We start from the raw sequence: 26816 nt of genomic DNA on the forward strand, positions 1-26816 counted from the left end.
TACACAAGCAGCTTATAGAGCATTAGCAGGTGAGCAAAATACCAAGGAGAGAGGTTTTGATGGCAAGAACGTGGGCAGTCTATGGGGGGGGGGCAGGACTAGTGGGTGCCCTTACTTTGGCTGCCTGTACCTTCTGGCCCAGCTCTGTTGATCTCAACTGTAGGGTCACCAGCTGGCTGCTCTTTCACCAATGTACGTGCCAGTATATTTGTAATTCCATGCGCTACCCTAACTTTTCTGCCACTGACTAAAACACAGCTCCCCACCTACCCTTGGTCTGCACACTTCCAACCCCACCCTTGTCACCACCCACCCCCTCAAATTGCAGTTCGGTAACTTAAATTAATAAAGTGGCATCCCTACTCAACTGCCCACTGCTCTGAGACTACTGCAATGAATGTGACAAATAAATGTTGCCTAGTGATATAAATGGACTGCTTAGACCAGTGATCCCCAACCAGTAGCTCATGAGTAACATGTTACTCTCCAACCCCTTGGATGTTGCTCTCAGTGGTCTCAAAGCAGGTGCTTATTTTTGAATTCCAGGCTTGGAGGCAAGTCTTGGCTGTATAAAAACCAGATGTACTGCCAAACAGAGCCTCAATGTAGATTGACAATCCACATAGGGGCTACCAAATGGCCAATCACAGCACTTATTTGGCACCCAAGAGCATTTTTCATGCTTGTGTTGCTCCCCAACTCCTTTATCTTCTGAATGTTGCTCACGTGTTAAAAAAGTTGGGGATCCCTGGCTTAGACTCTTGCAGCATGTTAATAAGACAGAATAAAATTCAGTGTCTGCAGATTCCCCCAGGAGCCCCCTGACTTGGATGGATTATGTTCTCAAGATAGCCATGATCACTAGTACCCTGGCCTTGAGAGCAGAGCCACCAACTTGGTTATAAGAGCAGTTTTTTGTTTTTCTGTGCTTTGGAGCAATATTTCTATGCTCTCTGAATGGTAACTCCCTTTTACTCCCATACTTACTTACATACGTATGTTCTCATGTCATATGTTTCAAAGCCTATAAAATTCTGTGATTCCTTTATTCGGGACTCAGAATCCATGGAACTTTGTCAAACCACTCAAGTTGTCTCCGGTTCCTGAAATTCCATGCCACCTAATACTGGTCTAAATTGTTGCAGGGTATATTGCATGGACAATCCCAGCGAGTATCTTTGTACCATAGAAATCAGGCCAGGTTCACAATCAAACATGCTTGAAAATGTTATTTGTCGATGAAACATATTGCCCAGTGTTTAATGTGGATGTGAAGATGAACCCCAGCTCCTCCAATCATTTGGGCTGATGGCCTAAATGAATAGAACATCAGAAAGGTCAACAATTCCCAAGGTTCTGGTCGCGGCTCAATCTTCCGCCTATTACAGCCAACTTTTGCTTCGAGAGGAGCCCTCCGCTACTCGGTCTGGCCAGGTCTTATCATGATATATTTGAATTTCGTGCCAGTGCAATGACGTCAGGCGAAGGCGCACAGCCACCGAGGTAATATTCTAAAACCATGCGTGGCTACTTGTATATGGCTCTTTGCCCTTTTGGGAGTAGATTAGTCACTGGTCAGTATGGTTCCAATATCAAATTTCCTTTGACCACAAAGGAGAGTTGGGTACCACTGAATATCTTTTTAAATTATAATATGTTTCAGAAAATCTCTTCTTTCAGCTTAGGCATTCTAAGGATAGCCCACAATGCAAGCCTGTAGGCCACTCATAGCATTCATCTGCCTAGTCTATACTGATACACAAAACGTAGATGAATTCAAGAACATAAATTGTAGATACAGATGGCTTTCCTTGCTGCATGTGACCTGGCTTCTTTGCCTTCAAAAAACGTTATAACTTAAAAAAAAACTTTGTTATTCCTTTGAAGTCATGATTTCAAGAACACATTTTGCTTGTTATGTATTAAACCAATCTAAGAAGAGATTAGAAAATATAAAAGAAGGGGAACAACAAACCTGCCATCTGCACAAATGGAAAATACGCCAAGAAGTAACTACAGAGAGCGCAAGTTTTCTTGTCCGAAAAATCATTCAAAGGGTAGAACCGGAATTTTTGTTTTTTTTTGTAACTTACTATATATTAACCTTTCCAGTTGAACAACAGAAAGCAATGCTTAGCTAAGAAATAATGACAAATTTAACTGAGCTTTATTCTCCTTCGGAACAAAATGTGCTGAATGTGGGCAACAATGGGTTTCCCATATCTTACGAAAACCCTCTCTCTGTATTTTGACCCCAGATTCATAAAGCCGGCACCTTCTCTCGTTTTACATGAAGGGTAAGTAGAAACAAGTCTCCCTGATGCAAATGTTAACATCTGTCAGGTCTAATGTTCCGTGGCTGTGTGCTTGGAGCTCACTAGTCATGAGCCTCACAGAGTGTAATTCTAATTGATGTTTGGTCTGTGTTTTCCACCCACAAATGCTCATTGCTTTTTTGTCTTGTGTTTTTTTTTTTTATCTAACTCTTTTCTTATTCTCCTTTTGGCTCTCCTAACCTGCAAAGCATTGTTTTTTTTTAAATATTTTTCTTTATTGAACAGTGCACAGCTATTTGTTGGCTGCAAATAATAAGAACAATTTCCAAAATAATGTGCGACATAAAAATGTTACTCACACCTCTCTGACTCCTTTCAAAAGCTGTAGCTGGAGGGGGAAAAGCAACTGCGGAATTTTATATTTAGGGTATTTATCCCTAATCCAGAAGTTTACAGTTTTTTTTTTCTTGTAATGATGAACAAGATGATCTCAGCTGTGAATAAGGTTGACAAGACGTATTGAGAGATTGATAAAAGGGTGATAAGAATATCATGGAAGCCATATCTTGTCTCTCCTGAGACCGAGCAACCTCATAGGGTTCATATACAGTATATGCTCTATATATGCACTACAAGTGGAAGGATATGCTGGAAGAGTGACATGTAGGTTTGCATTTGGTGCAATTGTGCCTGATGCATTATATATCAAATCTCAATATGCTCAACTGTGCTGTCTGGTTATACTTTGCCTGGTTACAGGTGTTATGGGCATGTACCCCAGTGGTTCCCAAACTGTCGGCTTTGCTACCCAAGATACACCAATATTCTCCTACATTCCTACCCATTTTGTGAGCAAGGGGCTCAACAAAGTTTGGCAACCACTGCTGTACACAGAATATGCAATACCAGGCATAGCTTATTCCTCAGTTCAGCAGCTACTGCCAGCTCCAACTGTCATCATAAGGTAGGGCATGGTCAAAATATTATGCTAATTCTTTTTACTACAATACAGGCACCACTACATAAAGCATGCCACATACATGCAGATTAGGGGGCAAATTTATCAAGGGTCGAATTTTGAAGAACAAAAAAACGTCGAAATTCGGCCATCGAATTGAAAAACTTATCGAATTCAAAGTTTTTTCACCGAATTTGGCAATCCTACGATCGAATAAAAATAGTTTGATCGAACCATTAGATCAATATTTTAGCGGGCGATTTTTATTCGATGTGTAAAGACTTAGAAAAAGTTTGTAGAAGGTCCCCATAGGCTAACATAGCAATTCGGCAGGTTTAATTTGGCGAAGTATTGAAGTCAAAGTTTTTTTTTTTTAAAGAGACAGTACTTAGATTATCGAATGGTCGAATATTCAATATATATATATTTTTACTTCGAATGGAAGTCAAAGTAAATTCGAAGTCGTAGTATCCTATTCGATGGTCGAAGTATCCAAAAAATTACTTTGAAAGTCAAACTTTTTGTACTTTGAAAATTTACTCGAACCTTAGTAAATCTGCCCCTTGACCCGAGGGAACTGTTTGTGCTTCACTTTGAGAGTGTTACGACTTGTGCCTCACCTTGAAAATAACGCGGGGGCGTGGTATAGAGTGCAAACCAAATACCACTGTCATGATAAAAAGAAGTAATTTTGTATTTCTTTACATTAAAGAAAATATATGCACAATAAAGAGAGCCTTTACCCAAAAAAGTACTAAAAGCAACCCTCAGCAGATCTCTGCTCCCAAAATGTCTGTATGGCGTAGGATTCCTCAGACACTGATATTCAATGAAATTTAAAGGGCACCTATCACAGCCAAAATCAAACACATATTAACAATCTTACCAGTACAGGCTAAACACGTTTAATCAAACTACATATATAGTTTTTGGAAAAAAACTGCAGGTTTTAAAAAATCCCTTACTTTGTCAAATGGGTTCTTCTTATGGGAGGCCATACTGTGACTATAACAGAGACTGTAATATGCAAATTTCAGGAGCATGCTCAGATTGTAACACTGCTTTGAGTATTCTACCCAGAATGCCTTGTTTTAGTAAACTCCTCCACTAGAAGTATCAGGAGATTTCCCTATCTTGTCCCCTGCTGGTAAAGTCATTATGCAAATGAAGGGCACACACTAACTTCCAGCAGGTGGCAGCACTACTGAAAAGCAGCTAACACACAGGTTTGGCTGATTTGAAAATAGCTTAGAAGGGTTGATAAGCAACAAGGAATTTCAACTGAGCATGTGCGAGATTTCAGAGCTGCAGTTGGCTGGGAAGATATAGGTAGGAGGAGCCAATGAAATCCAAGACGCCTGCCTCAGCTAGAACTGCAGTGGAGATAGGGGAGATCTTGCAGAAGGAATAGTGAGCTGATCATTTACATTATACAAACAATTCTAACTGTTTTTCTTGAACTTTCACATATAGTGTATTTACTTAGTAAATGATTTTAGTTATGATTGGTGCCCTTTAAGGCTTTGCAACGGGGATGAGAACGGTCACAGAAAATGAGATAACAGAAGCTTCCGGAACGCAGAACGGTGACGCATTTAAGGAATTGCTGTGAAGTTCTGCTGAAGCTGGAAATGACACACACAGAGGAAACATCACAAGTGCCACATGGTGTAACTTAAAATGAAAGACATAATCAATCAGACTGGAATCGTCTGGAAAAGCGCAAGACATATAAAAGTATCCTTTGTGATTTTATCCAGGGCGCTCATGCATTATGGCTGAATTCATTTAGACACAATAGCCTAAATGTCATTTTAAAATCTGTAATAATCGTGTTTACTTATGGATATAGACGGAAACAAACATAAATGCAAAGACGGCTCTGTGCGTCATTCCAGAAACCATTTGGTTTTGTATTTTACCTTCTGACTAAAGAGTGCCTTCAAGGTCACTGCCCCACAATGAAAGAGATAAAATACAAGCCCTGAGGAGCAATTTACTTGAACTTGAAGGCAAAGCTTGACCAATATCTGCATAGGCTTGAAGTGTTGCTACCTTGTGGCCTAAACTGCTAAATAAAGGCCTTTTATCTATTTATAAGTTTACTGTCAAATTAACTTTTGCTTTGGATCATTGTATGTTGGGACTGGTAGACTAGTACAAGGTTACCACGCTTGCACACCCTGGCTCTCCAGGACAAGACAACCCGGTGCACAGTGAAGGAGGCCACGGCAACCTCAATTGTAGCAACAAAGAAGAATTTCACTGGCACTCAAAGGTTCATTCAAACAGGTACAAGCCCTTGCTTAGTTTATTTTACCTTCGCAAAATAAACTAAGCAAGTGCTTGTACCTGCTTGAATGAACCTTCTAGTGCCAGTGAAATTCTTCTTTGGGACTGGTAGACTGGCACTTGGAGAATTAATGGTTTGCTGGGAAAAGATGTGTGACTCCAAACTGCATGAGTAGTACAGATGTTTCAAGATATTTCACGTAGGGTTGTCATGGAAAATCTTGCAGTCAATCCAAAACATAAAGTTACTTTGGATCATGATTGCCTATGACTAAGTGCTAGGCAAGTGCATGAAACACGTTAGGCGCCATAAGGAGAATATTTGACTTTTTATGATATGAAATAAACGTATATTTTTGATCTATAAGAATGCTTTGGGATTATTCTTCAAAAGTTACGCATGGAAAATGTTGCGCCCCAAAAGGCACTGGGAAAGTCCAATATGCAGACTCTAGCTATTTTTGAGCTATAAATCCCATAATTCACCCATCAGGTGATTTATTTTACCAGACGATGGACCACAATGGAGGAGGCAGTTCTATATGCAGAGCTGCCACCTTTTGCTAATGCGTAGAAGGAATCGGCAACCGACCAGCCAAGATATGTAGAAGGATCACCGGCACACAGGAGTTTGGTTAAGCAGGGCAAAGGGGCGTGCCCCGAAACATTGCACTGCATTTAATAAAATTGCAAGGGCTTGCCCTGCTTTACCAAACTCCTGTGTGCCGGTGATCCTTCTACATATCTTGGCTGGTCGGTTGCCGATTCCCCTACCACTGAGCACCAGGAAACTCTGCTTGGGTTTGTGAGCTGTGCAGTTTCTCCAAATTGGCTTTGAACCTTTTGCTAATGCCACAACCAAGTAGATGCAGGAATTTCAGTGGTGTCAAGCTACAGACTAGGCACCAGTTGCACTGTGACTGCACTTACAGAGGGATCACTGATATGTAATTTAAGAAAAAGATATCACATAAAAAAACACATCCGAAGAACCCAAAACACTACTTCTCTGGATCAAAGCACAGAGCCCTAATATTGTGCCTCACAGTTGTATGCCAAGACATAAAACCTTCCCATCGTCCCATCTTGTATACTTTCCACTGTCTATTTTTAGAAGCAAAGTCAGACCGGTCATTTTGTCAGTCTTAGCTAGTCCAAAGTCAAGACAGCCAAAATGTATGGAAGTGTGCCTAAAGTGTAACACCCATCTGGACAAAAGTAAATGCATGGACTTTCTAACAGATAAAGAGACAACAGGAAAATCATTCATTCAAAGATGCGCAATGAATCAAAAGTTTCCTCCCTCATCTAAACCCCACAATAACGACCTGAAAACAGAACGATTTACTGCACAATTCAAGTGTTTCCATATTAAATATTACTTTTCTTTCTTGACCCCTCTGAACAGAATCTATCAACCAAACCCTCCCATTTCCCAAATCCACCCCACCCCCCCCCACTCTTCCCACATCTGGGATACAATGTTCCTAGAGATGCTTCTTAATGTAATGAACTCTCCAAAATGTACTCATGACTTTTCAAAAAAATCATCTGTCTTATCACTTATAGTGTTGCGCATATAACATTTGTACAACATTATACGTTTTTCTGTTGTTTAAAAAACTATAGGGAATCATATACAGTATTCATTTTCAACAATGTACAATAAAAAACCAAAGTTCTTTAAATTCGCTGTATTTAATGAAAACAAAACCAGGAGTGTATTATGCTTTTTTTACAGAGGCCATAAGGTTCCTCAAGAACTCCCACATCCCTCATTTTGTGTTGCAGAAGGTGAGAGATAACATACAAGTCCCTGTATGAAGCACAGACACGAAATATATTTCTGATTCGTGGATATGGCCAAACTGTTTTCATCTCAGCAGCTTGACATCTAATCTGCCAGAACACAAATGTGAATCAAAGCAAAATGTATGCAGCCATGAGACCAGTTCACCATCCTTACTTTCTTACTGTTCTTTGCAGTCAGAACAGCGTTCCTATAAAAAGACGCTTATAAAACAATTTATGCCGACAAAGGGCTCATTATATTCAGATTACCATTGTACAGAATAGACTTTCTTTGGCTTTTCCGCTGAGGCTGAAGACAAAAAGAAAGACTAGTTCTTACTTAGCAGCTGGAGGTTCCGGACTTCTTCTCGGACTTTCAAGTGGAGGACTTGCTGAAGGACATGCTGCCGTTGACTCTCTTGGGTGATACCCATTCGCTCCAGCTTTTTCTCTGTCAGTCTCAGCAGAGCGCGACCTAAAAAAGAAACAAATTAGATCTACATTGTGTAAGAGCAGCAAAATTAGAATAAAACACATTTTAAGTATGAAGTAAAGTCAGTTTCCTATAACCCATTTATTCTTTTTCAACAAGATGTAAGGGTGCTGTGTTATTTTATATTATAGTCGACATTCAGCAGTTGTATTTTTTGCATTAAAGGTTCAGTGTCTCACTTTTTCCACTCTCAGCAGAATGAACTAGAGATAACTCCAGCCCTTCAGAACAGTAAATATCAATATGTCTTTTATATAAGGGGAATTGTATCTGGTTTCTTGAAAGACACATGTTCTGATCCTCAGGGAATATCTCAAATTCTTGCCATAAAACAAAATGGGACTGATGATCATTTTGCTATTTCTGACATGTATACTCATGACATACATGATATATATAATTCGTTTTTTGAGGGAGTCATACTGAATCATTCATGGGGTGTTTTCATTAGATCATGACAATCCTGGTTTCTGAGCCTGCATTAAAATATGGCCTCATATTGTCTGAAGGGAGATCTGGAGTCACAAGAGGCCACCAATCAAACTGGTGTCAATGAGCCACAAAAGAGGCACAAAAATATCCTCCCTTACAATAAATGCCCCCAAAAGGCTACTTATTTGCCAGTAGCAGTAGACATTTTTTTTGATAGAGAAGAAGACTTGTGACTTTATGAGGGTAGGCAGTGAATGTACGTAACTCAATTACATACCTCCCAACATTTTGGAAGTAAAAAGAGGGACAAATTTTTTTTTTCCGTACGTAGCGCAGCAATTTTTTGACCACACACATTCCTGTGGCCACACCCCCTAATTACCATGTTTGTTTTACAAAATTTGGCAGGTTATGAAAGTTTGAAAATATTTCTCCTTATCTAAACTGTGTTTTTGTGTCTCAAAATTGTTACAAAGTATCTTATTCACACCTGTTACCTGTTCTTTTTCTGGCTGTTCAGTGCAGAGAAAAGAGGGACTTTCCAGTACAAATGAGGGACTGCGGGTTGAGCTGTCAAAAGAGGGAGGGACTGTCCCTCTGAAAAAGGGACAGTTGGGAGGTATGCAATTACACAACCCAAAATGCACTTCAAGCTCGTACAAGAGTTTGCTGATAATTATACTGGAGCTACAACAGTCCAAGGACTGTGAATAATCCATCCAACACAGTTCTACTTCCTCTCTTGTTGTCCCTGACCTTATCTTATACTAGTGAACAAATATGCTTATAACACTGTATGACCGGATATCTAGCACTAGCTAAGGGTATAGGGCATTCCATTATAGAAGAAGATGTCGATAGCTGAGATGCAGCCCTAAGACTGGTTCTAACTCTTATGGTTTCATTGCATTTTAATACCACATGTAGACTGATAAAAGGGTTTCATGTTATCATGACATTTTTTAGCAATGCATGAGCTCACAACTGTGTGACATCAGAGCCCGTTGCAGATTATCAGATGAACAATCTTTCAATCTTTCATACAGATAGAATAATATAAAATAATATAAGATTTAATTTTAATGATATCAATTTTTTACTGGTCTCTAAAATAATCTGGGTACTTGCAGTACATGGAGAAGCCGAGGAGACACTTTCCTTGGCAGCAACAGAGTACAATTCAGCATTCTCTAAAGGTCGATAGGGTGAATAATGAGACAATTTGCTGCTGAATTATTCAGTAAGCCTATACTGTCAGTGGAAATGCTTTAGATTTCAGGGTTATTTTTTAATGCAGGAAATAGTCAATATTTTTCTTGTTCACAAATGTACCCATTCACGGTTTATTCATTTCACTGTGATCTACACCCGATATCCGAGCCAGACTATCTCAGCTTTCCCTAAGCGCTGGTCTGTCTGATTTCACCGTGGATAAAATGGCAGAAGAGTGTCCACAGCACTAACTGTTCAATGGAGGTTGACTCAAAGACAGTTATATTAGGTTCTTCTGCAGAAGGGTAGGCTCGATAGCCAAATTGGGCTCCAAAATTAGCCCAAATCCATATGTTGGCGGGTTTGGACTTTTAAAACCTGCCACTTAGCTTTAAAAATAGTCCAATTTGGCGATAAACCCGCCAGCCTGGCAACCCGGGCTGGCACAAAGCCTGATTCAGATCAGGCCAGATTACGCCGGATACTGTGCCTGGAGTGACAGAGATTGTGAAAGAAATCCAGATTGGAGAAACCAGCATTAGCAGGGGATTTCCATCTGAATATCCAAAGGAATTTGCCTTCTCTTAGTTACTCCGTTTGATGGCGAGGCCCCTATTGCCACCTGGTTAGGAGTGCTGTTTGTATTAGTTAACCATTTATTTTAGAATAAACAGCTGACCAAATACTGTGTGTGTGTTATTACTGTATTCCTAGTGGGGCCACCCATAGGTTCATTCCTGGATCCCACTAGGTGGAGGCACTGCGCTAGTAAGTACCAGGTACCCAGTCTCTCCCAATACCACTGCGAGTGGCTCAGGCTTGTGCCGTGCCATCAGGAAAGAGCCACACGTGGACTGTAACACCGCCAGTAGGGGTTTTCGAAAAGGTTACAATTGCTTTAGTAGAGTACAAAAAATATAAAATTTAACCTCCATAAAGGCATTGCCAGTAGAATTCAAACAACAAAAGCATAGGGCAAGCAAAAAAGCCTAGTTCAAGATCTCTTCAGTTCTCAGTGTATGTGTAGTCTCACTCCTACAGGATAAGCAGTGTTTTAACTAAGGCCTCCGCAGACCCCGCAATGTGGGGGGGCCCCGAGTACTGAAGGGCCCCTACTACTGCTCAGGAGGGAGGGGAGAGGAGGAAAACAGGGAAGGTGGAGGGCTGGAGGCAGAACAAAGGGGTTGGGCTTGGGGGATTGGAAGCAAGCAACTGAGAGAGAGAGAGAGAGAGAGAGAGGAGAAGGCAGATCATGTCCCTAGGGCGTTCGCCCTGTAGGATGCTGCTGTTTTGTGCCTACTCCCTGCTGGACTCCAAGAAATTTGTGTTTGAACATATAAAAATAAAAATGTGTTCAAACTTTCATAACCTAGCAAATTTTGTAAAATGAACATGGTAATTAGGGGGTGTGGTCACAAAAATGGGCGTGGTCAACAAAATTCCGCCGCATGTAGAGTGGCAAATGTTTTTGTCCCAAAATGTTGGGAGGTATGCTGGCTAGCATGTGCTTCATTTGTTCTTAGATGGGGATTTTTTCATATTTTCCACCGCAAACTCCGATTTTTTCGTTTTTTTGCCAGAAAACCACAAATTCCACGAAATCCAGCACAGATCAGGATATCTTCAGGACTTCTCACATTGACTTATATACAACCTTGGCAGGTCCGAGATGCCGGATTTTCCAATTCGGAGTTTTTCCATCCTTGAGGTATAATAAATCCCGAAAAATGTGACGTTTTTTATTCGAATTTTTGACCGCGTTTTTGGCAGTCAGACTTTAATAAATAACTCCCTAAATGTCCGTGTGGAAAGAGTCTAAACCTCCAAAACTTGACTAGTTGCTGTAACGACCCAGTAATTTTAGTCTGGTATTATATAAAACTGATATTATGGTTCTCTTGGCAAAGGAAAAGGTGATATTTGTTTACTGATATCCATACTTATTTGGTCAAAGTTAAAAACCTTTGTTTTGGGGGGGATTAGCTGACATTAAACTGTCTTTGGGTGTCCAAATATCTTCTTGTTTGCCGTATTATTTCTGCACATTAGTGGGGACTGAAGCATTCATCCCAACTTATTACTAGGGATGCACCGAATCCAGGATTCGGTTCGGGATTCAGCAAGGATTCTGCCTTTTTCAGCAGGATTCCGATTTGGCCGAAACCTTCTGCCCGGCCGAAACAAATCCAAAGTAGCATATGGAAATTAGGGACAGGGAGGGAAATAGCGTTCCTGTATTGGTTTGGCGTAGACCGACAGTTATAGGGCACTATACAATAAAACTGCCATAAGTGTTTTTAAGATGATGCTAGAATATCTGAAAGCTTATCCCTAATAAGTGGGGGTCCCTCGTAGGTTCTATCATGCACTTGTGTTGATGAAACCTCATTGCTCTGTATCTATTTTTACAGACAAAATATTATTGCTTATTTTATGCTTTATTAGCATCAGTTTGTGTCTGTCTCATTCTGAACCCCATTATTCCTTTAAAAGCACGGCCTAGGATTTCTGCATGTAGGTAAGTGATGTTTCACATCTGCGTGTACGTGGGGTAAGAGAGTTAGTGCAACTTAAACAGAAACATTTTTGCTCTAGAGCATACCTCCCTACATTTTGGAAGTAAAAAGAGGGACAAAACATTTTTTTCCGCACGTAGCGCAGCAATTTTTTGACCACACCCCTTTCTGTGGCCACACCCCCTAATTACCATGTTCATTTTACAAAATTTGGCAGGTTATGAAAGTTTGAAAGTATTTCTCCTTATCTAAACTGTGTTTTTGTGTCTCAAAATTGTTACAAAGTATCTTATTTGCACCTGTTAGCTGTTCTGGGCTCTCTGCTAAAAGCCAATTAAGTGAGAAACTTTGTTTCTTTTTCTGGCTGTTCAGTGCAGAGAAAAGAGGGACTTTCCAGTACAAATGAGGGACTGCGGGTTGAGCTGTCAAAAGAGGGACTGTCCCTCCGAAAAAGGGACAATTGGGAGGTATGCTCTAGAGACCCATTCTTGAATAAAAACATACATATGATGGAGAGAAAAATGTTCCCATCTTTCTTAAACACTGTCAACTGTCAGTTTGAAAGTTATTCACTTTAAACAGCCTGGCAAAGGCTGACAAGTACAGACAGTACCTCAGAAATCTATAGTAGCTATTTGGGGTCACTTTAATTGGTATGAATTTCTGACCTTAGTTACTTTTTTGTCATCGCATTGTAAAATATAGAAGTGGGGGTGGTTTCATTCATGTTTCAGTGACAAGTAACATAGGAAGACATACAGCACGTACTGTTTAGGGTGAATATTTAAATTAGTCTTTATTATCATAGTTGGGTAATATGTCCCTTCTTTCAAAATAGTTTTATCTCCTTCTCCTCAAGAATATTTATTTTAAAAAATAATTCACTCCATTGTGGGCTTGGTGGAGTATGGACCATCCTATGGACTGAACTAACAACTGCTACCAAATACAGGCATGGAACATGTTATCCGGAATGCTCTGGATCTGGGGTTTTCTGGATAAGGGATCTCCCTACATTAAACCTTCTTCAAAATGATAAAAACATTATGGGGCACATTTACTTAGCTCGAGTGAAGGATTCAAATATAAAAAACTTCGAATTTCAAAGTATTTTTTTGGGTACTTCGACCATCGAATAGGCTACTACGACCTTTGACTTCTATTCAAACTAAAAATCGATCGACTATTCGAACATTCGAGAGTCGAAGTACTGTCTCTTTAAAAAAGACTTCGACTACCTACTTCGGCAGTTTAAATCTACCGAGGTACAATGTTAGCCTATGGGGACCTTCGCATCACTTTTCTAAGCTTTTTTTGATCAAAGAAAAATCGTTCGATTAAAATCGTTCGAATCGTTTGGTTCGAAGGATTTTATCGTTCAATCGAACGATTTTTACTTCGATCGATCAAAGTATTTGCACTAAATCCTTCGAATTCAATAATCAAATTCGAATTATTTAACTTCGAGGGTCGAATTCGAGGGTTAATTAACCCCCTCGACCCTTGATAAATGTGCCCCTAAATAAACCCTAATAGGCTGGTTTTGCTTCCAATAAGGATTAATTATATCTTAGTTGGGATCAAATACAAGCTACTGTTTTATTATTACAGAGAAAAAGGAAATTGTTTTTTCAAAATTTAATTATTTGATTAAAATGGAGTTTATGGGAGATGGTCTTCCATGGAACTTTCTGTATAACGGGTTCTGGATAACGGATCCCGTAAATGTTTCATTTTAACATCAGTAAACGCAATCACAACGTTTCTCTCTCCCAACTATACCTCATTGCTTAATTCTTTTTATAATATAACTTGGCTCTTTTTAACAGCTCCGGCAAACCGAAAGCAACAATAACATTGTAGAGACATCTTGCACCAATCAACCTGATTTAGATTTGTAAGAGGCAATGGCTCTCCAGGGGATAGAAAAGGATAAAACCCTAGAGCGCATTAATAGGAAGGCCATTATAATAATGAAACAAATTCCTCAAATGAAATGAATGTGAAGGAGAAACAATGGAACCCCATCAGCTTTTCAGTAATGCAGTTGATTAAGAATGCTCACATGAGATAACATGTCCCAAGGAGCTGGGGAAGCCAAGTATACAATTTAGTATTGGAGCAGGTTTAATTAAAGGAGAACTAAAGATTAAATAAAGAAGTAGCTAGAAATGTTGTACATGATGTTTTGTGCTTCTGTACCAGCCCAAAGCAACCACATCCCTTTAGCAGTAACGATCTGTGTCTCCAAAGATGCCCCAGTAGCTCCCCATCTTCTTTTCTGCTGATTCACTGCACATGCTCTGTGCTGCTGTCACTTACTGAGCTTAGGACCCACTCACAATATACAGTACACATAGAATAGAAATGTCACAATATAAGGCTGATTAGTAATTAATACAGATAATTACTATATGGCAGCACAGGAACCAGTGCAATTAGCATCAGAATTTAATAATCAGCAAACCTGTAGCATCAGCTTATATTACAGGGGAAGCTGATTTTCTGCTGGATAATTAGTGACGAGCCCTAAGCTTAGCTTCTCAACAGCCAATCAGAGCCCACTGAGCATGTGAGTGTCACAGACACTTTCCAAGATGGTGACCCCCTGTGACAAGTTTGAAGTCCTGGATCATTGCTGCTATTGACAAGCTGAAACTTAAGGCTGGTGCAATAAGTTCAGTATATAAAATATGTCATTTTTAGCCATATTCATTCTTAGGATATCATTTTAGCCTGATAAATAATAAAAAGTGCACTACTGTTAAAAGCCATGAGCATGCCAGGCATTAACATCACTTTTCATTTTAGCATGTTTCAAATATATAATTCATCTAAAATACAGAAATATGTTTGCACTCAAAAAAAAGACAAGTTGTAACAGTTAAAATATTTCAGAGAAAATTAAACCCAAAAATCCATCTAGAGCTAAATTAACCATCAGCCTGGACCTGATTAAAATAATATTTCATTTTGTTTTATTTGCAAAAGCAGCTCAATAACAGGCCCAGCCAGTAATTACATTTCTGGATACCTCTGCAACAGTTTGCTGGTAGTGCTGCTTCATATAAAATATTCCTTAATTTAGTCCTTATGGACCACTAAGCAATGGGTGGCCTGGATTAACAGTAAATATTAGTATAAAGTATGTTTTTTAAATACTGTAGACAAAAGAATGGGAGCCATTCTCATTTAAAGGGGACATAAGTCATTGTCTTTTAAAGGGGATCTTTCCCTGTTCGGTTATCCAGAGGGAACCCCACTAGGATAAGCGCATGCTTCAACAGCATTTTTTCTTAAAGTTTTTTTTTTCTTAAAGGGATACCATCATGGGAAATTTTTTTTTTCAAAATGAACCAGTTAATAGTGCTGCTCCATCAGAATTCTGCACTGCAATCCATTTCTCAAAAGAGCAAACAGATTTTTTTATATTTAATTTTGAAATCTGACATGGGGCTAGACATTATACAAATTTCCCAGCTGCCCCCAGTCATGTGACTTGTGCCTGCACTTTAGGAGAGAAATGCTTTTTGGCAGGCTGCTGTTTTTCCTTCTCAATGTAACTGAATGTGTCTCAGTGGGACATGGGTTTTTACTATTGAGTGTTGTTCTTAGATCTACCAGGCAGCTGTTATCTTGTGTTAGGGAGCTGCTATCTGGTTACCTTCCCATTGTTCTTTTGTTTGGCTGCTGGGGGGGAAAGGGAGGGGGTTGATATCAATCCAACTTGCAGTACTGCAGTGAAGAGTGATTGAAGTTTATCAGAGCACAAGTCAAATGACTTAGGGCAGCTGGGAAATTGACAATATGTCTAGCCCCATGTCAGATTTCAAAATTGAATATAAAAAAATCTGTTTGCTCTTTTGAGAAATGGATTTCAGTGCAGAATTCTGCTGGAGCAGCACTATTAACTGATTCATTTTGAAAAAAAAAATTTTCCCCATGACATTATCCCTTTAAAGTTTCTTATTGGCAATAATTAAAAATTTTGCAAAGTCATACCAGAAGAGCACCACTTGCTGCACATTTCAGCCATATGGACACAGTGTTTGTTAGAAAGTCTCTAGGGCTGAATCACTGACACACAATTGCTATGGTTTTTTCATCCTAATGGTGGCCAATAGACTAAGATTTGCTTGTTTGGTAACCTTGCCAAGCGAGCGAATCCTTTCTCTGATATGCCCACCTTTGGTGGGAGATATCGTGCTAATGCTAGGGCCAAACAATCACATTAAAATGAAGGAGATACAAAAAGTCTGAGCGAGGACCACATCATGGTCCTCGACTCAACAGAAAAATCAAGCCTTCCTGATCGAGATCTGCCCAAGTTTTGCCCAGATATAGATCAGGGAGGCTTGTTGAAGGGCCCCATGAGCAGAAAAGCTAACGAATTAGTCTAAAGGACCTGATTCAGCAGCTTAAATCCGCCAGTGTAACAATGCAGTGTTTTTTCCCATAATTGCAGTGTAATTGCGGTTCACTGACTTCACTTTCACCACTTACCTTCAAAAATTACACCTTAAAATCTTTCCGCACAAACACACTTCATTTAATAATGCAGGCCACTCTGGGGAACCTGGAGCTACTGCCACCTTCAGAGATGGCGGCAGCATTAGGGTTCCCCTGCATCAACAGGTCAACTGTGTGTGATTCACAAAAGGGGGTAGGATGGACCCCAGAGAACCATCTGATGACTCTACACTGCTCCCATATTCATTTTACTGGTTGTAGCAAGTTGGATAAAATGAATAGCAGGTGGTGGTGTTGTCCAAATCCTGCTTAAAAAGGCTTGGATTCAGCCAAATCCTGAACCAACCAAATTCTGCATTTTGTGCATCCCAAGCTAATGGCAAAAGTGCTTATGAGACGGTTTACTTTGTTTTAAGGATGTTTACTGGAAGTAGATAATGATGAGTTCATCAATGACTTGTCCTGATTTGTTATCATATATGATATCTAAACCAATCAGTTTATATTTGGGCTTTCACAGTGGGCTTATTTTATAAAGGGGGACAATCAAGAGGTGCTTATTTTGACAGACCCGATTCAGAATAATCGTTGCTGCAAAGTCAACCTCAAATTCAAGGCAGCTATCATGACAAAATGAAAGTCTGTTTATAAAGTAACACCAGAAGAGTGATTCGATGCTCTGAGCCAATGATCTAAGGAAACCTGGAATGAATTCTTGTGTGATCTTCATCTCTCATTATAAAACATTTGTCACAGAACTGGCCTACGAAGGTCACCAAGGAACCATGAAGGGCACCAAAGCACCAAGCTAACCAAATACTGAAAATATAAACTCTAGAGACTTGGAATGGACAAAAAAAGATGAAGAACTAAAGAAAGGCATTCGGTTCAGATCGTTTAAATGCACCTTGTTCTACATCACATACAGTGTGTGAGCAAAACAATAGACAGATTGGATGTAGGATGAACAGAGATCCACGTAGAGGTAAAGTGATAGTACTGTAAATACATGTGTAACAATAGTTATGGATAGTGATGGGCGAATTTATTCGCCAGGCGCGAATTTGTGGTGAATTTGCGCGATTTGCAGCCGGCGAATAAATTCACAAAATGAGCGTGAAAATTCGCTAGTGTCAGCAAAAATGTCAAAAATTAGACGCCGGTGCCGTTTCACAAATTTTTCGCCGTTTCTCGAATTTCACGGGATATTTGCGAATTTTTCGGCTAAGCGAAACGCCGCAAATTCGCCCGTCACTAGTTATGGACTCCCTGTATTCATGGTAAGTAAACACAACTAGGATGCCACCACCTGGCAGTTTGGAAAAGGTAGATTTGCGGAGGAGGTATAAGTTGGTGCCCCACCACCACTACAACTCAAAAATGTATTTTAGTTTCCTTCATCATCCCTTAAGAAGATGCTCTTAGGAGGGCAAAGATATTATCTTCTACCATTTCACTCTTATGTCACCATATGGCAAATGGGTATAAATTAGGCAAAAACCAGGCAAGCTACCAAAACTGTACAACAGACAATCTGATGTTAATGATACAATTAAATTATACCCTATAAATAAATGTAGTTTTTCCTGCAATTTTTTTACATTGAATCTGAAATAGAGACAGGGGGTTATTTATAAAATAAAGTCCGAATTTATCTCAATATTTTCTGAAAAAAACTGCAACCAAATCTCCATGGGTGATTTGGGCTTATTCATTAATACACTTTCCCGAAAATTTTGTTTGCAGGGAAAAAATCCCCAAAAATCACGAAAAACATGATTTTCACGATTTTTACAGATTTTTCATCTGATTTTCACAATTTTTTTTTCACCTGAAAACTCAGAATTTTGCCCAGAAACTTCGGGGTATTGCCAAAACCCCAGCGCACATCAAAAAAATCATTGGGATTTCTCCCATTGACTTCTATGCAACCTCGACAGGTTAGTAAATAACCCCCATAGTGTTTACCAAGGTTCAAACAGTGTCTCCAATGGCCACACCCCATTATACAGCCCCCAAAAAATATATTCTTAGTCGATGAGTACAATTTAACTTTATTATTATTTATTATTATTATAGGTATGGGGTGTATTATCCAAAAAGCTTGGGACCTGAGGTTTTCCAGATAACTGATTTTCCACAATTTGAAACTTCATACCTATAGGGGCCCATTCACCAAGCTCGGGTGAATGAATAGAGGGAAAAAAGCTCGAATTTCGAGTAGTTTTTTGTGCTCCTCGACTATCGAATTGGCGTAAATTCGCCTGAGTAAAATGATTCGAATAGATCGAGCGCAAAAACGCTGCGACTATTCGCCTATTTGATAGTGGAAGTACTGTCTCTTTTAAAAATACTTCGCCACCTAAAACTAACCGAATTGCTTTAAAAGCCTATGGGAAAGTCCCATTGGCTTGTTTTCTAAGGTTTTGATCGAATACAAAGGCATACGATCGATCATTCGATCGAATGAAAATCCTTCGATCGAATATTCGATCGTGCGCCTATTCGCCTGGCGAATATTCGCCCATTCGTCTATTTGCCATCGCGTAAATTCGCCCGAATTGCCTATTCGATTCTATTCCCCAGTCGAATTTCGAGTGATTTAACCCCTCGAAATTCGACCCTTGATACATCTGCCCCTTAGTCTACTAAAAAAATCATATAAACATTAAATAAATACGCTGGTTTTGCTTCCAATAAGGATTAATTATAACTTAGTTTGGATCAAGTACAAGTTACTGTTTTATTATTACACAGAAATAGATGTTGAATAAAAAAACTTTGAATTATGTGGATTTGAGTCTATGGGAGACAGCCTTCCTGTAATCCGCGGTGTTCTGTATAAGGAGTTTCTGGATAACGGATCCCATACCTGTATTATATGATGTGTGCCCCCTTCTGGAGCGCTGTACAGCAGACACAAACACAGACAGATACAAGATGTAGAGATGGCCCTGCTTGTTAGAGCTCACAATAGTAAATGAGTCATAATGAAGTTAAAACTGTTTGTACTGCTGTGTCTAACACAAGTGCCATAGGATAAGTATAATCACTGCAATCATTACTGTTACGGAAAGGTTAGGTTAGTTATGTTTCACTCTACAGCCAGGTTCATAAGTCAACTGGTTCCATACAATAGGAAGGCATAGTAATACTTATTATTTATTAATCCTGCGCTTATTTATACAGCGGACTTACCGGCAATGCTACAGCAGTTTAGACGCACTGGTTGGTTTATTACAAATGTGGTGCCTGATATTTTTATCCTCTGCAATTAAATGACTTACAATGATATTGCCATGCATGCAAAAGTATCGGGCACATTCATATATAATAACATATTTATAAAACATCCATTTAATGCATGCAGGTAAATGAATGTAATACACTCGAAATTACTGGGGTTTTTTTCAAGATCCATTATGTATCATCTGTAAACTCACAATGATATCATCTGTTTATCTATATGTCTATCTATATAAATATACAGTATAAATACATAAATATATAAAGCACGTGGCTACATTTCTATGTCCCTATTATACTGTATAACCTCCAGTTGGGGAACTATCATGAAAATAAAAATTTAATATAAGCTTCATCATACTGAAATAAGAAATTTTCTACATATAATCAATTAAAAATTCTGTACTGTTTCTGAAATAATAAAGTTTATCTTCACTATACCTTTCTCAGAATTTGTTTCTCTTCATTCTGTCTTCATGTAGGAGTTGGGTGTCAGATATTCATTGACAGTTAGATCCAATATATCTTATAGGGGGGCTCGTTTTGCCTAGAAGATGTATTAGAGCTCACTCTATTAAAATCACCAGACATCGGGGCTGATCACTAAGGGTCGAATATCGAGGGTTAATTAACCCTCGATATTCGACTAGGAATTCAAATCCTTCGACTTCGAATATCGAAGTCGAAGGATTTAGCGCAAATACTGCGATCGTACGATCGAAGGATTATTCCTTCGATCGAACGATAAAATCCAATGATCGAAGGAATATCCTTCGATCCAAAAAAGTTAGCCAAGCCTATGGGGACCTTCCCCATAGGCTAACATTGACTTCGGTAGCTTTTGCGAACTAGGGGGTCGAAGTTTTTTTTAAAGAGACAGTACTTCGACTATCGAATGGTAATAGATTTTTAGTTCGAATCATTCGATTCGAAGTCGACGGTTGAAGTAGCCCATTCGATGGTTGAAGCAGCCCAAAAAATACTTCGAAATTCGAAGTTTTTTTACTTCGAATCCTTCACTCGAATTTAGTGAATCGGCCCCATCATGTCTCTCTACATGCAGGATTTACATAACGGGCGCCCCAGGGACACTGCAGTTCGTCTCCCCTGTCCCCTCCCCTTTATTCGTGCAAATTTTCATCATCAGGACCGGAGCAATGGGGATTGGCGCATGGGAGATTTTAAAAACTTACCTTTCCCCAAAACCGGCCTGTCTCTCTAAATGCAGAATTTGTGCAAAAGGCAGTTATTTTGTTAGATTTTGTTTGTACTGGAATCAGTTATTTGAATGAGCTCTAATACATCTTCTCGAAAAGGAAGTACATATTGGATCTAACTGTCCATGAATATCTGACACCCAACTGCTGAATGAAGACAGAATGAAGAGAAACAGATGCTGAGAGAGGAATAGTGAAGATAAACTTGATTATTTCAGAAATAATGCAGAATATTTAATTGATTGTATTTATAAAGTTTCTTATTTCAGTACGATGAAGCTTATATTAAATTTAAATTTTCGCAAAAGTTCCCTTGTAAAATTTTGCCTTTTTTTTTTAAAACTACACTTAAGGTAGGGTGATCCAAATGATGAAAAAAAAAACCTTAAACAGGCCCCAAACCTCAGTTTCCATAACTGTATAAATATTCCTGCACCATGTTACCTCCAACAAGTGCCTGATTCCAGATTAAGGGTCTACAAGAGAACTCCCGAGGCAGTTGGCCTCAGCACATCTGTTTATGTTATGTTTTCAGTTTCTATTTATCAGACTTCCTCTACGAGAATGGATCTGTACATGATTGCCCTGTTTAATGCCTGTTATCTACCTTACACCCCTTACACCATGCTAGTATAGATATAGTATAAAAGATTTTTACATTTCTTGGTTACATGTAATCAATGCAGGACCACGAGTTGCCAGGCTCATCAAGAGCTCATGATCTGCTGTGGTATTTATGTAGGAGACATCTGATTGGACAGCTGTGTTGAGTAAGGCTGCATAAGAGAAACTTAAAGGGCAAGGAAAGGCAAAAAAATAAAATCCCATTTTTACTTTCTTTAATGAAAAAGAAACCTATCTCCAATATACTTTAATTAAAAAATGTGTATCGTTTTTATAAGAAACCTGACTGTATGCAGTGAAATTCTCCCTTCATTTACTGCTGTGGATAGGAATTGTCAGATGGTCCCTAACTGCTGAGCAGGGAAACAATCATACTTATGAACAGCAGGGGGAGCCCCCGCCTTACTTCCCAGCCATGCAGAACTCAAGCAGCTTTGTTTATGACGATCCCTAAGCAGCCCAGACCACAATGAGCATGTGCACAGTCTTAGTCTTGCAAAGATGTATAACAAAGTTACAAGATGGTGACCCCCTGTAGCCAACTTCGAAAGCATAAATTATTTGTTTGATTAGGCTTGTGGTGCTGTAAGTTCATGTTTATATTTAGTATAAAAATACAGCATTTCAGCCTTATTCTATTTAGACTTTCCTCATCCTTTAAGTACTTTACAAATAAGTAGTTTAAAGAATAATTTACCCATAAGGTGCCATGTTTTTACTCTTTGCAGTTCATTAGTAACTAAATATAATATTTTTTCCTGCTAAAATGTCAACTCCATGTAAATACTCCAATGTAACCAATAGAAAACATTCTTCAATTCAATGCTGCTCAGGGTATTTAATACCCTTTCTTCTACACAGAAACTTTTTAATCCATGTGTTCTACAGCACAATTAAAATGTAAGTGAGCAATAATATAAACTGAGATTAAATTCAACCTGTAAGATTTTTTTTCTTAGTCAGGCGGCTTTAAAAAAATGTCGTCATTTAATTAGATGTAACAATTAAGGTAGTCACAGGAGTGGAAAGTCGGAAGCTTTGGAGGAGTTATGGGCAAAATAAGCGTTTCACCGGCCGCTGACGAAATTTCTTAATGAAATATTTGAGAAGTGCAGTAAAATATATTTGTCAAATATTCACTTCACAAAATAAAGTTTCTTAAAGTAATGCAAGATGAAATGAAGCATTCAGTTGAGTAGAATGATAGGGGTGTGTTGGCACAAAGTCATCAAATGGAAGTAATTTGGTCAGTAACTGGTCATCTGTCATATAGATTGTCTCCTCAAAGTCTGGTCATGAAAACAATATAAATATACTAGGCAGGGTGCCCTTTAGAATGCCCCCCATGTGCCGTTTTAATGTGACACATGACAAACTGTCATGAAAGTTGTCAGCAACACTCACACACAATTCTTCAGGAACCAGCCTATTTTCTCACCCCACCAAGTAACTTGTTCCCTGTTGTTGGCATCTGAATATATGTTGACCTTCTGTGCTGAAAAGTATTAAAATGCACCCCGATATACCTCAGAAACAGGGTCGGACTGGGCTGGCGGGACACCAGGAAGAAACTCATTGGGCCCCTGCTCTTGTTGGCCCCGCCAGCCCATACCTGCTCCTTGCAGAAATGATCTTTCGTGTGCGCACGCAATCACCGTGCGGTGCCTTTTGGCGAGAGAGGGGGTCCTGAGACAGCAGCCCCGGTGGGCCTTGGGCACCACAGTCCGACCCTGCTCAGAAACAGAGTTTGGAACAGGTTTGGAGGCATGAACGAGAGTATATCAGGGCATGGGCATGTCAGCCAAAATATAAAGCCAATGGGTTGGCATCTCTGTACATGATGTTCAGGAATTGGTGAGCAACTTGACCAAGAGCCAGTTAAGGAAGCTGTCCAATCAGCTGCAGGACTATAGTATTAATGTATTGTCTACCATACGCCGATCAGATGTTGGATATTACCCTGGTGAAGGGGGATGGAAGGGGGTTCCATCACTTTCTCAGAGTGAACTCAGCTATTGCTCCTATTTGTGTAGACTGCTGCTTGCAGGTTGGCTGAGACCAGATAGAGATCTGCATATTGGGCATCCACAAGTTTTCTTTTCATGTTGAAGGCCTAGCTGTTTTTCCTCTATGCCCATCAATGTCTAGTGTATTTGAAATAAATAATGCAAATATCTGGTACAACTGTGTATTCCTGGAGTAGAGCAAATGTTATCATCGTACCATTTAGAGCGGAATTTTAAACATCAAACTGGAAAATCCAAAAGCAGCAGTTTTTTTCACTCTTCTGACTGTCGGAAACCTTTTTCTGACAGTCAGGAACGTGTTACTAAATGGACACATTTATCATAGCTGACAGATGCAACCATTTGTCCAAGCACATTTGACTGTCACAAACAGTTCAACACATTTATTTGTAGCAGGTGTCAGCGCTTAGGGACATATTTATCAAGGGTCAAATTAAGAGCTTATGGCAGTTTATATAAACTCCCATAAACTTGAAATTCAGGGAAAAAACGACCAATAGAAATTTATTAAAAAATTCACATTTTTTAAATTCGGGTGAATAGGATCAACCCGCAAACTTGAACAGAATTCGAATCAAATTCAATTAGAGTTTTTTAACCATAAAAAATCCACCAAACGACTACAAATTGTAGGAGGTCTCCCATAGGCTAAAACACCAATTCAGCAGGTTTTAGATGGCGAATAGTCGAATTTGAATTCTTAAAGGGACAGTGCATGATACATTTAGAGTTTAGAATTTTTTTTAAAGGGATACTGTCATGGGAAAAAAAATTTTCTCAAAAAGAATCAGTTAATAGTGCTGCTCCAGCAGAATTCTGCACTGAAATCCATTTCTCAAAAGAGCAAACAGATTTTTTTTATATTCAATTTTGAAATCCGACATGGGGCTAGACATATTGTCAGTTTCTCAGCTGCCCCAAGTCATGTGACAGAATTCTGCTGGAGTAGCACTATTAACGGATATGTTTTGAAAAAAACATGTTTTCCGATGACAGGATCCCTTTAAACTGGAATTGAATTTGGAGTAGTCCCTAGTCGAATTACACTAAAATGAACTCAAAATTTAAAAATTCGAATTTTCAATTTGGCCTTTGATAAATCTCCCCCTAACTACTAACACCCAATTCATTGTTTTCCACACTGGAACGCATCCTTTCATCTTTGAAAAATACATTGTTTGTGCCTTTTACGAGTGCAGATTGTGGCATGCACTATTTTGCGGTCACCTGTATTGTGGCATGCACTATTTTGCGGTCACCTGTATTTTAATCAGAACACAGGCTTATTTTTTTTTTAAACCAATGTTCCATTATTTATAGACTTGAATAATTTCTTTGGATCTGACCTGCGTATCTGTTCCATTTGTGCTGTTGTTAATCTGGTCACACTTCTGTGGGTTCATATTCATTCCTTGTAGTAATTAAACGGAGCCCCATTCCCTTCTGATGTATTTAAAAACCCATGCTTGCTTTTTAGCTTCTTACATGGTATTTGGCTACATTGGATTTGTCTGACTTTGTTTGATTTTCTACTCGGGGGAAATGCTGCTTTGTGGGTCGTTGTAAAAGCCTTTGGTTATATTCTCCTCCATATTTTCTATATAAAGACTACAAAGAAGTCAATGTGGATCAATGATTCCCTTAGCCGAATAACAACTGCTTTGCTCAAAGGGCAAGGTTCTTCTTTAGTATCAATGACAAAAAATCTTTGATTTACACCTGAAAGCAATGTGTAATGTTTAATGAGCTGAACATTTGTATTTGTATTATGTTTAGAAGACAGCATTTAGTTGTATAAGGGAATAGGTGGGTTTTACTTGCTATCAGTATATAACAGAAAATAAGAGGTTCTGTGATCCTTATATTAATTGTACATTATTGTTTAACAGGTTGGAATTAATAGGTCTTCAATGAGATACCATTTAATATATGTTTGCTTGTCTTCTTCTTGAACACCCTATAGATTAAACCCTATAAACCTACTGTATAGGTTAAAGCTCACCCGCCAGGAGAGTTACTAATCAAATCCCAGCAACAGACTAGTTTTACCCTTTTTGTGTCTAATTGGTGTAAAGTAGGATTTTCATTTACAGCATATGTAGAACCAGGGAGATCAATGCATGCTCTATAGCACTTAAATGACTAATTTAATTCTGATGAAGAGTCGCCAGTGATCTTCTTAAACCCATGTCATGTCTCCCCGCCTGATTTCCTGCTCTGACTACTTCTGAGGATTGCCAGTACCTCTATGCCTGTGGATGATCATGTGAGGGGGTTGTTAAATTAGGAGGAAACCTGAAAAATATAGGGGAACTAGTTTCCAAACTTTTGGCATAATCTCATAAGGGCAGAGACACATGCTGCTATTTCGGGATATTTTTTGTCGATGGGCAACTAATTTCCTGAAATAACAGCGTGTGTCTCTGCCCTAAAGGATTTATTTAGTATAAAAATAAAAAATGGGTAAATAGACAGGCTGTGCAAAATAAAAAATGTTTCTAATATAGTTAGTTAGCCAAAAATGTAATGTATAAAGTCTGGAGTGACTGGATGTGTAACATAATTGCCAGAACACTACTTCCTGCTTTTCAGCTCTCTTGGTTTCCACTGATTGGTTACCAGACAGTACCATGACTTGTGGGGGGCACATGGGTCATATCTGTTGCTTTTGAATCTGAGCTGAATGCTGAGGATCAATTACAAACTCACTAACCAGTTATGTCCCATGTGGCCCCCCTTATAGTCACTGACTAACTCAGAGTTAGAGAGCTGAAAAGCAGGAAGTAGTGTTCTGGCTATTATGTTACACATCCAGTCACTCCAGACTTTATACATTACATTTTTGGCTAACTAACTATATTAGATACATTTTTTATTTTGCACAACCTATCTATTTACCCAGTTTTTATTTTTGTCTGTGTATGGGGGCCTTTAGACCTCGGCCATTCTACATGCCAGGCCTTCTCAGTATGGTATACAAAAACTGAATAAAACAGAAAGAAGATAAAAGAAGTTTGTTCACAATTAAGAAAAGTATCCTGTCCACATTGCTCTGGCTCAACAGATTTGTTCTCTAACGCTTCTTCCTGCTGTGCTGGACACCTGAGATTTGTCCTGGGCTTTCTGATGGCCAGAGAGTCAACTTAGGGCAGCAATTTACTTCTCATCTCCCTGTCAGAGGTTTAGACACATCTTGGAGAAAACAAATTGCCTAAATTACATCTGAGAAGAATAGAGTCCTAGTTTCATTTGTTATATCCAG

General features: G+C 39.1%; 1 protein-coding gene across 3 annotated transcripts in view; it reads right to left on the reverse strand.

Moving 5' to 3' along the window:
- samd12.S (sterile alpha motif domain containing 12 S homeolog) overlaps nt 1-26816 on the reverse strand; it is a 352270-nt gene that overhangs the window by 170352 nt on the left and 155102 nt on the right. For all 3 annotated transcript variants that reach the window (XM_018223916.2, XM_018223914.2, XM_018223917.2), the window contains exon 4: nt 7658-7792. In XM_018223916.2, the coding sequence (XP_018079405.1) occupies nt 7658-7792 (135 nt within the window). The remainder of the gene's footprint in view (nt 1-7657; nt 7793-26816) is intronic.

The sequence above is a fragment of the Xenopus laevis genome, chromosome 6S (genome assembly GCF_017654675.1).
Source record: "Xenopus laevis strain J_2021 chromosome 6S, Xenopus_laevis_v10.1, whole genome shotgun sequence".
Taxonomy (NCBI): Eukaryota; Metazoa; Chordata; class Amphibia; order Anura; family Pipidae; genus Xenopus; species Xenopus laevis.